The 14,183-nt window shown below is 42.6% G+C and overlaps 1 protein-coding gene across 2 annotated transcripts in view; it reads left to right on the top strand.

Annotated features, from left to right (window-relative positions):
* The window catches only part of PDE8B (phosphodiesterase 8B), a 158,517-nt gene that overhangs the window by 115,471 nt on the left and 28,863 nt on the right, over positions 1-14,183 (top strand). For both annotated transcript variants that reach the window (XM_075932314.2, XM_075932315.2), the window contains exons 7-10: positions 754-832; positions 2,203-2,343; positions 5,648-5,736; positions 6,547-6,607. In XM_075932314.2, the coding sequence (XP_075788429.1) occupies positions 754-832; positions 2,203-2,343; positions 5,648-5,736; positions 6,547-6,607 (370 nt within the window). The remainder of the gene's footprint in view (positions 1-753; positions 833-2,202; positions 2,344-5,647; positions 5,737-6,546; positions 6,608-14,183) is intronic.

Below are 14,183 nucleotides of genomic sequence, written 5' to 3' on the forward strand. Positions count from 1 at the left end.
TAAAAAAAAAATACACACATAATGAAGCTGTTTTGGTTGCTAGGACATCCTCTATAAAGTGATGATCAACTAAGGAAAGGCTTTTGTTGCGTTCCCTTGGCAATTTGTAAATTGTTTGCAAAATACACATGCCTGAAAACTGAAATGTTGCTTTCTTAACCTTGACCCTGACCAAACTCTTATCTAAAGTGACACCGTTTTGGTTTTTGCATATTTAATGCTGTAATGACTGTAACGAATATCTGTCATAGAAAAGATTGTCAGCTCAACATTAATGCTGAGTATCTTTTGCATGTCAGGCCACTGAAATGTCTTAATACTTTCAACTTATTCTAAAATACTGAAGAGAAGTTTGTCCAACCTTTAATTTTACTGTTCAACAGGCCCTCTGTAGAGACTCAGAGTGGAAGGCAGACTTCATTATAAAGTTTCACATCCACTGTTTCCACAGTAATACACCCCTCTCCATACACACCTGGTTGTTCAAAGTGTGTGCAAAGAGAACTTACTGTTAAGAGGAGGTAGTATCCATGGTAATTTTTATATTGTGGATGACAATAAAAACACTTGAATGTCAGAAATGTTTGAAAACTGAATTTTCAATTATTATAATAGAGATGATTACATAGTTTTGACAAAATAGATTTTGTACATGAATCACCCACTGATTAAATAAAGTGTAATTGCATACTGTAGTTACCAGTGACAATTGTAATATCGGTAAAACTAATGTGATTCATTTACTAATTGCAGGGCTTGTAATTCAGTGTTTACAGCACTAGACCATTGTCACGAAGCTGTAGAAATAACCAGTGAAGATCATGTTATTCAGGTATGGAAAAATTTATTAGAACTTATGATTGGTGGGGAGGAAAAACTGTCTCCTTTATTACTTATGCTTTTCTAAATTTTTATATTTTGATTTCATTGGAAAGCTTTACTAAATGAAAGTATATATGATGGACTGTTTGTTTCTTTGCATATTATTATGCTGTATTTATAAAGCCTTTCCTTCACTGCCCTATCAGAGATGTGATATAATGCAAAAACTGGGGGTAGCTTTTAAGACTTCTACAAACAAAGCCAGAAAAAACTGAAAAATCCTATTACAGTGTATCCAGTGTATAGAGCATAGCCGAGTAAGACAGCCTTGACAGTCAAGTATTTTATATATCTTTTATTTCATTGTTCAGATGAAATTTTTGTAATTTCTGCTACCTTTTTGATACTTGGCATCAAAAGCATAAAGATGGACATACCAGTACATTGGCTTCATACAGACTGTATCTGTCACTGATGTGCAGGATGAATAGCAAGGCCCTTTATCCACCATTTCTCTTTCACTCTTTCCTCATGATCCCTTGATGCTTGTTGTTTGTTACCATGACTAACACTGCAAATCAAAATGGGACACTTTGTAATGTGATGTAATTCACGTTCCAAAAAACTGACACAATTCATAGCAATTGTGCAGTACGTAGTTTGACCAGTTGTATCAGAGCTTAAATTTGTTTTCCCAGGACATCCTACCAGTCTTTAGCTCACAGATCCATTAATGCGGAGCAAATATGTCAATATTTGAGAGTATTATTTGGAATACAAATCATATCTTTGCTCTAGAAGTACAGTACTTGAAAGTCTTTTTACTTTGATGCAAACTTGTGTGAATACAAGATTTTTAAACAAGCTAGTGTATCTTTTAATACCCATAGGCATTTATTTGTAGTTTTAAAAAAAATTAATGGATAATTGGCAGAGAAAATGGCTAAATTACTTGCTGTGAATAATTCACCCAGCTCTAATTCTGGCATATTGAATAATAAGATGTTGATTTGTTTTTGTTCTTTAATGAAAGAGCTTTGGACAAATTGTGCACTAATTTGCTCTTCATGCAATCCCTGGTCTTATTTTTGCTACTTCACATGTTGTGCATTAACTAGGGCCTATTCAAAATCCTGTTGACTTCAGCAAGAGCAAGGTTAGGCTCGTCAGCAAGTTCCTCGGTATGGTAAGAGGCATATTCTGGGCTATACACTATATGCTCTTACAGCAAAGAGTTATTAGTATAATGTTCAGTAGTGCATTTTACTTGTTGGTATCCCAGAACATTTTTATATATAGATTGGAATGTCTGTACATCTTTTCTAAGTATTTTCCTCTCTTGCATGCTGGACTAAAATTTAAGGACCTCTATTTCGACAGTACGTCAACCCAGCCTTTGAACGGATGATGGGCTATCGCAAGGGAGAGCTTATGGGAAAGGAACTTACTGAGCTACCAAAAAGTGATAAAAACCGTGCAGACCTTTTAGACACTATCAACATGTGTATCAAAAAAGGAAAGGTAGGTAAATAATTATACAATTACCCCAAACATTCCATTTCTATATGGCCATGTTATGTTCTTCTGGACTGAATGTAACACATTTCAGTTCTTCTGATAATTGCGTATGTAGGGCAGGAACTTTGTCTCTGCTCCATGAAGAAACTGGCAATCCTAAGAATCTAGTCCTCTGGGAATCATCTGGTGGTACAAGGCTGCTGCTCCAGACACCCACATCCCAGTCCCTGTTGTAGAAGGAATACCTGTGCTCTGGTGATGCCCAGTGACAGCCAACACTGTCAGCCTGGAGGTTGCTCTACTTTATATCAGGGGCTAGTTTACTAGTTAGCTGCCCTAGGATTGAAAGGCAAGAGTATGATAAATGTGCCCAAACACATAGCCAGGAATCTGGGGTTAACTTTTATTGTACCATTTCATGTGTCCAGACATGAAAATAGCATTTCCTGCTAGACCATTCCAGGTGTGCAATATTCCAAAAGAGTTCAACTATAGATGCCAAAAGTCACTTCTGTTCAGTTTGGCCTACCCGGACCCAGCCAGCATAACTGACGGACTTTGTGGATTTCTTATTATGGACACTTCATTCTTCACCCAACCTGCACCTATTGAAGTCAATGAACATTGTGATCATCATTTAAATCAGGCATGGGAGATATTTTTTGGTGGGGGCCACTCCAAGATTTTGGAAAGTGGTCAAGTGCTGTACTTTTTCTGTGGAGGAGATGCAGGTTCAAGGATGGAGGTTAGGTGCAAAAGGTTGCACAGGATAAGGGACTAGGGTGCAGTAGATGGTGTGAGGTTTAAGAGGGAGTTTGGGTAAAGGAGGGGGCTGTAACCTGGGTCAGGTGATTGGGGGTGTAGGGTCAGGTAGGGAGTGTGCGTGCAAGAGAGGATTCTGGCTTGAGGAAGGGGCTGTAGGAGGACTTGCAAAGTATGGGAGGGAATTGTGACCTGGGAGAAGGTGAAGCAGGTGTGCAGACTGCAGAGGGTTTGGGGTGAAGGATATGGGAGGGAGTGTGGGTGCAGGAGAGGATTCTGGCCTGGGGGAGAAGTTAGAGGGGGTATGGTCTGGGAGGGAGTTGTGACCTGGGGCAGGGGGGTGCAGAAGATTTGGGTGGTGACCTGGGTGAGTGAGTTGGAGTGTAGGAGGGGCAGATGTGCAGGAGGCACGGGCTCTGGCTGGGAGGAACTTGCCTAAGTGTCTCTTGGCCAGCAGCCCTGCAGCACTCCCAAGGCAAACTGGTTCCCTTCCTGCTTCAGCCCCAGATCACTTTCAATTGCAGGCTGTTCCCTCCATATGGCTCTCAGCTGCAGGATGGGGAAGAGGCTTGCACTGTCCCAATCCCCCCAGGCCAATCTCTCAGCTCCTGTTGGCTAGTTGTTTCCAGCCAATAGGAGCTGAGGATTGGGCTGGGGGCAGGGAGATCACATAAAGCCTTCCCCTCCCTGCAGAGCAGAGAGCTGCTGGGCTATGCTTTAAATCCATAGCTATGTGCCTGAGGGTCTCAGCAGGGTGGTCCACAGGCCAGATCCCATGGGTTGGTGGGATCCCGGGCCATATTTTGCCCAGCCCTGATTTAAATGGAAGCATAGATATCAGTGCTTGGTGGAGCCTGTAGCTGCCTATGATCTGCAGGGAGGATGATAAAAAGTAGGATTGGGAGTGGTCAGGATTGCCTAATAAATGAGCCAGTCTCACCATTCAGGGCTGGCAAAGTAAGTATGGGAACATCACAACAGGAGTTTAGGGAGGCAGAGCAGAAGGCTTCTGAGAACAAAAGTAGCTGGCAAATCTGATTGCTTCCAGTACTGCAACTCTCCTAGTAAGAAACTGAGATTAGCTTAAAAGGCCATTATCAGAGGGGCAGCCGTGTTAGTCTGAATCTGCAAAAAACAAGGAAAAGTCCTGTGGCACCTTATAGACTAACAGATTTATTGGAGCATAAGCTTTCATGGGCAAAGACCCACTTCATCAGTTGCATCTGACGAAGTGGGTCTTTGCCCACGAAAGCTTATGCTCCAATAAATCTGTTAGTCTATAAGGTGCCACAGGACTTCTCCTTGTTTTTAAAAGACCGTGAGATTTTTAAAACAGTAAATTTAGGGGGAGGGGAAGAATAATCATAGGTATTTGCATTCTGTTTTTGAGCCTTTTTGGTCACTTTTTTTTCCCCAACCTTGCTCTGTAACCATGAAGGATAGAAACTTTAAAGCGGAGATTCTCATGTTATCATGACTCCGTCTTTAAGAAAAACAGAAGACATCACAAGACTTGTAATAAATCATGAAAGTTAGCAACACTGCTGATCTGTTGACTTTTCTTTGTTAGTCTAAAGTGAGTTATGATTAATACGTTTTTGTTTAAAAGTTGAAATCTGTCTTATCCGTGAGCTATCATTACTGTTTGTATTTATGAAATTTGAAATCTGTTGTCACTCTTTTTAGATAGAGGATTTTAAAAATTATGAGGCTCCTGAGAATGAAGTGAAGTGAATTTCAAAATGAGATCACTTAAAAATATTTTTACCGATGTTATTTAAAAATACTGTTATATTAAATTGTTTTCTGGAGAATTATTGTGTTTTAAATTTAAGAGTATAAATCAGTCATTAGTATAAAACAGAAGGATTTTCATCCAATCTAGAGCTAGTGGAAAAAAAATTAATATTCTAACAATAGTCTGAAAAAGGGACTATTCTTTTCATAAGTATTATGAAAAATTCATGCTGATTTTTGGTTTTGTTTTGTTTACCCAGTATAGAGCTGACTTAAAAAAAAACTTCAAGTTCTGAAAGCTGTTCCGTTTAGGTTGGGTTTTGGTGGGGGTAGCAGTTGTTTGTTCGGAGGAGGGGGGAAGTTGGAGTCCTTTATTCATGAACTTCACTTTTTTGACCAGCTTAACTTTTCATATCTTCAGTATGGAGCGGGTAGAGCATATCCATAATAAAATTTTGGTCTGTAAAATGTTCAATAGGCATGTTACTGACAAATTCTGTTCCTTCCCTTAGCTAGTCTGAAGGGCTCTAGGCACAGTGGAAACAGGATAGTGGTGGAGCAGGATGCTCCCTGTTGGAGGTCAGTAGAGGGAAACACCAGTAGGTACTTCTAGGAGAAATGGTAGGCATCGTGTATAACTCCTTTTGAAAAGAAATGCTTGACTAACTTTCATACCACAATTATTTCTGTAAAATATGTTAAACATGAGATGCTCTGAGAGGTTCTTCGCTAATTGATTTAAAGAAATAATAATGGGTATATTTGATTAAATGTGACCCGAAATATTATTTTTATTACATTGATTTAGGAATGGCAAGGGGTTTACTATGCAAGAAGAAAAGCAGGAGACAGTATTCAACAGCATGTGAGGATAACACCTGTGATTGGCCAGGGAGGGTAAGCTACCCCAAAGATGCAATTTATTTTGTGTCGTGTCTTAACCAAACTATTTTATATCTCCAGTGAGCTTGGTCTGGAAACCCCAATGTGCTCAATTATAGTGACATGAATAAATATACAGTAAATTATTGCTAAATCTTTGTGTTCTGCCTTGGAAGTCAATATTAAGTTATCAAAGCTGATCAGTAGAGGGTGCAATTATGTGATGTACACCTATTGCAACCCCACTGAAGTCAATGCAGTTGCTCATTTTGTAATTTAGCACAGATTTGGCCCAAAGAATTGCATGTAAAACTTGGTGGCAGGGGAAAGAGTGCGAGAAATAGCAATTATAATAGTGTAACATCACTAATACAGAAAACTGTATACTGTATCACTGTTTGGGTGGACATTTCATGAAAAGAATAACAACTTCTCCAAAACCCAAACCAACTATAAACAATTCATGGGGATCATTAAGTCTAAGTAAAGTCTTCCCATTCCTTTCATCATGCATGTGCATGCTTGCATGTACAGTACTCACAATTGCTGCACATTATGCACAATATTATGCATATTATGCATATTCCTTCCTTCAGGTGTGCATAGGCACCTACCACAGGAATAATGACATGAGCATCCAAGGGCAGTACTTGGTTATGAAATGTAGCAAATTAATCTGGTGATGTTATGCTTTGGTTTTTATATATGATCACTAAAGTCTCCGCTTTAGACAACAGGGTCAATAGTCTGTTAATCTAACCCATGTCATATCGCTTTTGTCTTAAACATTCAATTTGAATAACAATAAATTATTCATGTTGTTAGGAAAATTAGACATTTTGTGTCCATCAAGAAGCTGTGTTGTACCAATGAAAACAATAAACAGGTACTGTATTTCCTTTGTAATGTGTAATGTGCCTATGTTATCAGGCCTTTTCATTAACCATTTGCCACTTTTCTCTTTACATCTGATGTATTAGATTAACTTTTAAAACAAAAAGGTAAAGTTAGTTACTCTTAAAAATGCTGAAGGGAGCGTACCCTTGTTTGAACAAGTAAGAAGACTTGTGTGTTTACTTCAAGAACATCTTTTTCTAATCAGCCACACTTGTTTTGGGCTACACTTAGTCCTGGTTGGTGTGCTGAATGGGAACAGAGATATGCTCCAGGAGAGTGCAGAAATCTGGCCATCCAGGGCATGCTTTCATGGTTCAGGCCTTAGCAATACGTTCTAGAGTTTCTCCTAGTTGCCTCTTTGAATTAGAGATCTGTGCCCCAGCTAAAGACTTCAGCACACACAGTAACAAGCTAGGGAGCTAGATCTCTCTCTAACCTGCAGCTGGTGGGGGTAGACATTGTTGGGCTAACTAGGCCTAAGCCTAGGGTGATAGAAATGTAGCCGTATTAGTCTGGTGTAGCTGAAACAATAAACAGGACTAACAAGATGGTTTATTAGGTGATGAGCTTTTGTGGGCCAGACCCCTATATGGTTGTGACAATTTTCTTCCACTATTTGGTCTGAGGAAGTGGGTCTGGCCCACGAAATCTCATCACCTAATAAACCATCTTGTTAGTCTTTAAAGTGCTACATAGTTGTGTTTTTTGTTTAAGCCTAGGGTATACTTGAAAAATGTACCATGTTAGAAAACATGCAAACTACAACTCATTTGAACTAACAGTGTTAAATGTAATTTTGCTCTTAATGTGGACAGACAGTTGTGCAGAAAAACCAGTCCTGGTTAACTCAGGGGATACTATTACAATGTCCACTTCACCTGTATTAATATACTATCAGACTTCTGCCTTAGAAGGGAGAAATAAAGATATGTTCTATGTTAGACTTTTCCCTATCAGTTAAAACTCTGGACAAAATCCTGCCTGCTTCCATGGTGCTCGAGGGGGAAGAGGTGCATGATGAAGTAGATTAGAGAACTATGAGGAGCTATTTTCCACCTGCACAAGCAGCAGAACAAGTATCTCCATAGCATTCAAGAGAGCTCTTAGAATTTCATCAATACTAGGAAATGCATTGCATTAGGAAATGCATTAATTAACCATTGAGGGCTGATGAAATTTTAAATACAACTCCCTGTCAGCATGAAGAATAAAATTATCTTAAAAGTATTAGGAAAGACCTGAGTGACACTTCTTGTAATGGGAAGTAATGCTGATGTTTCATATTTCCATTAAAGTTCGTTAGTTAATAAATCAATGAAAAAAATCTCAAACTCTGTTTGCAACTGCTTTTTTCCAATCTAATTTTCAGTTGTGTGTGCTTGATGTTTTTCTATATGTTACACACTGTGCATTATTGGTGAGTGTACACACATGATCTTGCTAATGCAGAAAAAAGTTGCAGTTGTCCATATAAAGAGGCAGTAAAGAACATAAACACCAACAAAACATGAACAAAATTCTGTGCAATTCATCTTTTGTTTTTGTTTAGTCTTCAGTGTCTCGGATCGTTGACCTGGTAAACACAAGTGAGTTAAAATATGTGGTGGGTGGGTGTAATAGCTTGAATCTAAAATATTGAACATACAGGCAGAGCTGGCATCATAATCTGATTTAAGAATAGTTTGATTTGATTTCTGATATATGAATAGTTATAGACAAACAAAAGCTACCTCATCCTTCAAGCTAATTAGCATAGGCAGGGCCGGCTCTAGGCATGAGCAAACCAATAACGTGCTTGGGGCGGCACATTTCCAGGGGCGGCATTCCGGCCAGCCTCAGCGCCCGACGCTGGCCTGCCTGGGGCCGCCAAAGGCAAGGGGTGGGGCGGCGGAGCCGGTGGAGGGGAGCGCGGCAGGGGACAAAGTCAGGGAGGAAAGAGGAAGAGGGGAGCGGGGCCATGCGGCAGGATGCTGGAGCCCCACCACCCCCGCCCCCTGCAGCCTACCTCCTCCCCCCCTGCCCGCCGCTGCGGCTGTGCTAGGTGACGACTGAAGTTTGCGGGGCACTCAATGCGGCTGCTACCGCCCTGGTCAGCGGGGTCCTGGCAGCTGGCAGGGGGGCCGCAAGCTGGTATGGGGGTGGCACTGCTGCACACGCCCAGCCCGGCCTGGGCATGAAGCAGCCAAGGAGCTATGGAACGGCAGCTGGTGGGGACAGGCGACCAGGCTGGGGCTGGCATGGAGGCAGGTGCAGCATGCTCTGTTAGCTGCTGTCGGTGTCCTACGGGGTGCTGTGGTTGGCAGCCCGGCCAGGAGGCTGGCGAGCGCTGAGTCGAGCCCACGGGAGGAGCGGGCATGCCCCGCACCTACCCTCCTCCCCCTATGGAGAACGCCAGCAAGCTCAGCAGCCGGCAGGGGCGGGCAGCTGCGCTCCATGGTCTGAGCCGCCTGCCACCGTCCCTGCTCGGACTGCCGCCGCGCCGCTTCTTGTTGTTGATTTCACCCCTTCCCCCACCTACCCTCTTCCCTCCGGCCTCTTGTCTAATCAGTGCCGGGGGAGCTCAGGAGACCCTCCTCCTGCTCAGCAGGGAGCTTGGACTCTGGTGCAGGCAGCGCCCCACCCAGCACTGCCGCTCTCCTGCTCCCAAGTGTTTGCCAGCCAGCTGCGCTACTGCACCGGCCCCGCAGCACCCCCAGGAGCCGCTGGCCACAGAGTTCCTCGTGGCGGCTGCAGGCGAACCCTGGCCTGCAGGCGAACCCTCTCTCTCCTCCTGCAGGGGATGGGAGCCCGCGGCACCCCGCTTCACACTGGGGAAAGGTGTGAGCAATGGAAGTAGGGGGACCTGGGCCACTTTCACCCCTCCCCCAGGGCGCTTTGACGTTTCCACTCGTGCTGTGGGGAAGGGACACGAGGATTTGGTGGGGAGAGGGAAAGGTGACGGAGTTCAGTCAGTGGGGGGAGGTGGGAGAGGGGAGCAGACTGGGTCTGGTTGAGACCGGGGGGATCAGGTTTGGATGGGAGGGAAGAGGGCGCAGGGTGGATTAGGTGGGCGAGAGAAGGGGGGCGGACTGGGTCCGGTCACTGAGGGGTCGGGTTTTCCTGGGAGGGGAGAGAAGGTGGAAACTGGGTTCGGTGAGTGCATGTTTGGGAGGTGAGGGAGGGGATGTGTGTGAAGGGGAGACAGGACGTAGGCTGGGTTTGGCTGGAGGGTGTGGTGGGAGTCAAAGAGCCGGAAGGTGAAAGGGGCGCTTTCCTCCTCAGTGCATGTCCTGCAGCAGCGGGCCAAGGGGAGGGGGAGGAGGTGCCAAAAATGTTTTGCTAGGGGCGGCAAAAAACCTAGAGCCGGCCCTGCCTGCTTCTCCCGGTCCCGTCTGGCTCTGCGCTGTCCCTGCACCCTGCTCCCCCTGGGTGGGTTGGGAGTAAGGGGTGCTTGTCCATAGGGAGGGGCTGGACAGGGCAGGGAAAAGGCTGTTGTGACCCAGCAGTGAGTGAAAGGGGAGAGAGAGTTTACTTGAAATGCCTTTGCCTTTATGGAAAAAAAATAATTAAAATTATATTTGCTATTTATAGGGCTAAAAATGCTGGGACAAAAATGAAAACAAAATAAAAAACATTGCAAAGTGGAAACGTGTAAAAGCCAACCAAAAAGAAAGTGAAGGGGGGGGGCGGGTGTTTGCTTGGGGTGGCAAAAATCCTAGAGCTGGCCCTGAGGATAGGCAGACTCTAACACAACTTTGCTTCTCCCATGACATGTTACTTGAGTGGGACTGGCTTCAGGTTTGAGGATCAAGGCATAAAAGAAAGCATAAACCATGAAGGCTTAGAGGCCCTACCAAAAAAAAAAAAAAAAAAAAACATAATGGGCTTAATTTGTTGTCAAGTGAAGTTAGATAAAGCTTGTTTTGACCCATAGAAAATTCTTTTCTTACAAAACTGTGGTTAATGAGCATGTCCTTGGAATTGAAGACTAAGAACCTCGCTGGTTTGTACCAGGATGTTAGACACTGTTATTGAAGGAAATTTCAAAAGGAGTTTTTATTTAGATTGCAGGCTCATTGAGGCTGGGGATGTGCTCTTAGGTGGGGCCACAAATTCAAACAGCTCTTTATAAAAACAGACTATTTTGTAATAAGTTGAGAGAAATGATTTTGTTCACTGGATCTCTAGACATTACAGATTTGCACCCTCTAGTGGCCAAGATTAGGTTCAAACAAAGGGAAAACAAGATCCAGCATAGGTGTTAAAAGAAAGCTTATGCCCAAGTAAATCTGTTAGCATTTATGGTGCCATAGGGAGCATATGAAAATACTCAGGATATATTTTCATTACATACATACAACTCCTCATCGTTCCTACATACAGCACACCGTATTACTGACCGGCATGATCCTGGCTTTTGTTTAAGGCCTTATACAACACTTTTTATAGATAAATACTATAAAGGCAATATATTACCTGTAGTGAGTTTGTCAGGCCTACTAGGAGTTGCTGTTACACAACAGTGAACCCTTTTCCAGCTGGAATTAGAGTTCTGAGATCCGAGTGTAAATATACTCTAAAACCATTTGCATGTAACACTTTAGACTTTACACACACACACATGCATGCTTAAATTCTCATGCATTGTTCAACTTTTTTCAAAATGTGAATATAATTTTTTTGCCCTTCATTACACTTAGTCAGAAGTATCGTACACAGGCTTTTACGTGGTGGTCTCTAAGATTTGTATTTGTACACCTAACGTCACACAGAAAAATATACGAAGGATTTGTGTGTAGAAAACTGTATTTCTGGGTACAAGATCATCGTAAAGACTATACTATAGTAAAGATTTGTGAATGGAAATCCATTGCTTTTGTTAAAAAGCACAGGCTTAATATGTTCTTTGCTGGATTGGGGCCTGGTAGTATCTAACCTGATATTTGCACACCTGTTAATTCCCACCTGCCTCTCCCCTAACAACCAACATTAAATGTGTAATATCCCTTGTTCTTTCAGGCCATGAGGGTGATTGATGGGTGATTGGGGGGGGGGGGAGGGAGAAGGACTGGGTTCTTGCCTGCTGGAGGAGCAATGTCTGAGGGAACAGAATGTATTCAAAACTATTATGCATCATTTAGTGGGGCACTGAGAGGAATAGTGGATAGAAAATTCCTGTTTAAAAAGGGTGATCATTGATATGCGTATCTCGGTTGTGCAAGTAAAGAGAAAAGAGATGATTTATGGGGTGACTTGTTCACAATGTATGAGTGTTTGTATGGGAAAAACATTTTATAACTAGAATTAAGGTGCAAGTGAGATAATTAATCAATGGAAAAATTAACCAAGAGTTGTGGTGGAGGCTTCATCTCTAAAAAGTTTTAAATCCAGATGGCATGTTTTTTTCTGAAAGATATACTCTTTCAAATAGGAATTAATTCACATAAGCCCTATGGCCCGTGTTACACAGGTGATCAAATTAGGTAATCACGATGTGCACCTCTTGTCCTTCTAATCTAGGAATTTCATTCCCTAAGACAGGGGTTCTCAAACTTTGTGATACTGCGCCCCCCCCCCCCCCCGAAGTTGCTTGCAACCCCCCTGGAGGGTAGGGACCCACAGTTTGAGAAACGCGGCCCTAAGGGTTCAAACTGGCAATTCCTTGGGGAATAAACTGAGCCCACAGCAGCTGCTTCTGCAAACACTATAGCAGTGGGCTGTGCACAGTTTAAAAAAAGCTGCTGTTTCTTTAAGAAGAAATTGTTGTGAAACTGTTTGATACAATCTTTAAATGTCTCAGTGCTTTCATTGAGAGAACATTTGACACAGCATCTTATCACACTGTGCTTGCCCATGGCATATTGCTTTACACAGTAACAAAGATATAACCCAGCAAAACATTTTTTGATCAAAGGTTCTCCTAGGTAGGCTGCCATTATTCATTCCGAATAAGCACGGTGAAATAGTTGGCTCTTTGCCTCGTCTGCCCCCTCTACTCCCACCACTCCATACCTTCTTTTCAACATGGTGGATGTGAACAATTAAGCAGGCTTGATCACTCATTTGGGACCTAATGCTGCCACCTGCACCCACAGAATCATAGTAGTCCTTGTTGATGGGCTTGCTGGCACAGAGCAATGTGGCCGGCCGTTGAAGCCCTGATGACTACACAGGCTACACTTGTAGTGGGGCAAGTTATGTCATGCCATTGCAGTACATTCTGTGGGCATAAGTCATGGGAATGACTTCAGTCTACTGCACAACTCCCTCCCCCCCCCCCTCCATGGTGTAAAAAGGACAGTTTTGGCCTCACAATTCAGAAAGGCCTACAGAGATACTAGAAGTTCTTTCATTATAAAGCCTTGAGTGGCTCTGTCTCCTCATAGTGGCTGGGAATGTTCTCATGCTGTCCTTGGGATTACCACTCTTGTCCCAAAAGGATGCTGTGGGTTACCAGACTATTTGTGTCCTATGTGAGCTGTCATGTTCCTTGCGTGAATGCAGCTAGCAGGGCAAACTGCTGCAGCTGTGTGCACTGCACAGTTTAAAACACTTGCGTTCTACATCCACTGCTGACCTAGCGTCTATGAACAGTGACTGTGTAACCCCATCGCTTTCTTGCGATGCCTCCCTCGTTTGTATATTGCAATATGCTGTGCCAGACCAACAATGTGCAGGCTGCTCTGGGCTGGGTGCATCTCCACAGGATTCCCTGCAACTCAGAGCTGGCAAGTCGAGTCAAGTGACTCACTACATGACTACTGTGAATTTCATGCTCCTGCAAAACCTACTGCACTGGTATAGTGTGGATGGATTTGGTCAGAGTGGGGTACTAGTCACTACAAGTACAGGTGGCAGGACTGACCTAGTTAGAGCTCTAAATAACTGATTGGTTGGTTTGTTTGCTGGCTGAATCAAAGAAGTGGTGCTGAGGAGAATTTTTGTTTTGGGTCAAATAAGATGTTCTGTTTTGAGCTTAATCTTTTAAAGTCAGCAAAATTAAAAATTAAAGTCTTTTCTAATTGAAACATAAAAATGTTATTCTGAAAAATTGATGTTTTTGATTCTTTCCGAATTTTGTTGTTGTTGTTTTTTGAGGGAACAGATATTTCACACAATATTTCAGTTAATCTGAATCTGTATTTTTGGGCAAAAAATGTTTTGGGCAAATGGTACCCAGATCTACTACTGGTGTGACTAGGATAAGATACAATGCTTATTATTTTAATAAGGGACTCTAACAAATGTTCCCCTTTAGTGTTTGATTAGCCGTGTGTGTGTGTAAATAAAAATAGAGGGAAAGGGGGAGGTTTTTAGGTCTGAAAGATCTGTTTGCTTTTTTCGCATTTAAACAAAAATACTTTATCAAAACAATAACCAAAGAATGAGTCAACATGTGACAATTAAATTCTGTTAAGTCTATTCTGTATGAGAAATGTATTCAATTTGAAATCTGTTGTTTGTTGAAACTTAGTAAGGGAATGATTTTTCTTGGGCAAAATATCGAGAAATATTTAAATACAGGGAGTGGAGCAATCTGGTGCATTCCAGTGTCAAGAAAGTTCTTGGCAATCTTATGATCAATG

Source organism: Pelodiscus sinensis, chromosome 6 (assembly GCF_052426305.1).
Source record: "Pelodiscus sinensis isolate ZL-2025 chromosome 6, ASM5242630v1, whole genome shotgun sequence".
Classification (NCBI taxonomy): Eukaryota; Metazoa; Chordata; order Testudines; family Trionychidae; genus Pelodiscus; species Pelodiscus sinensis.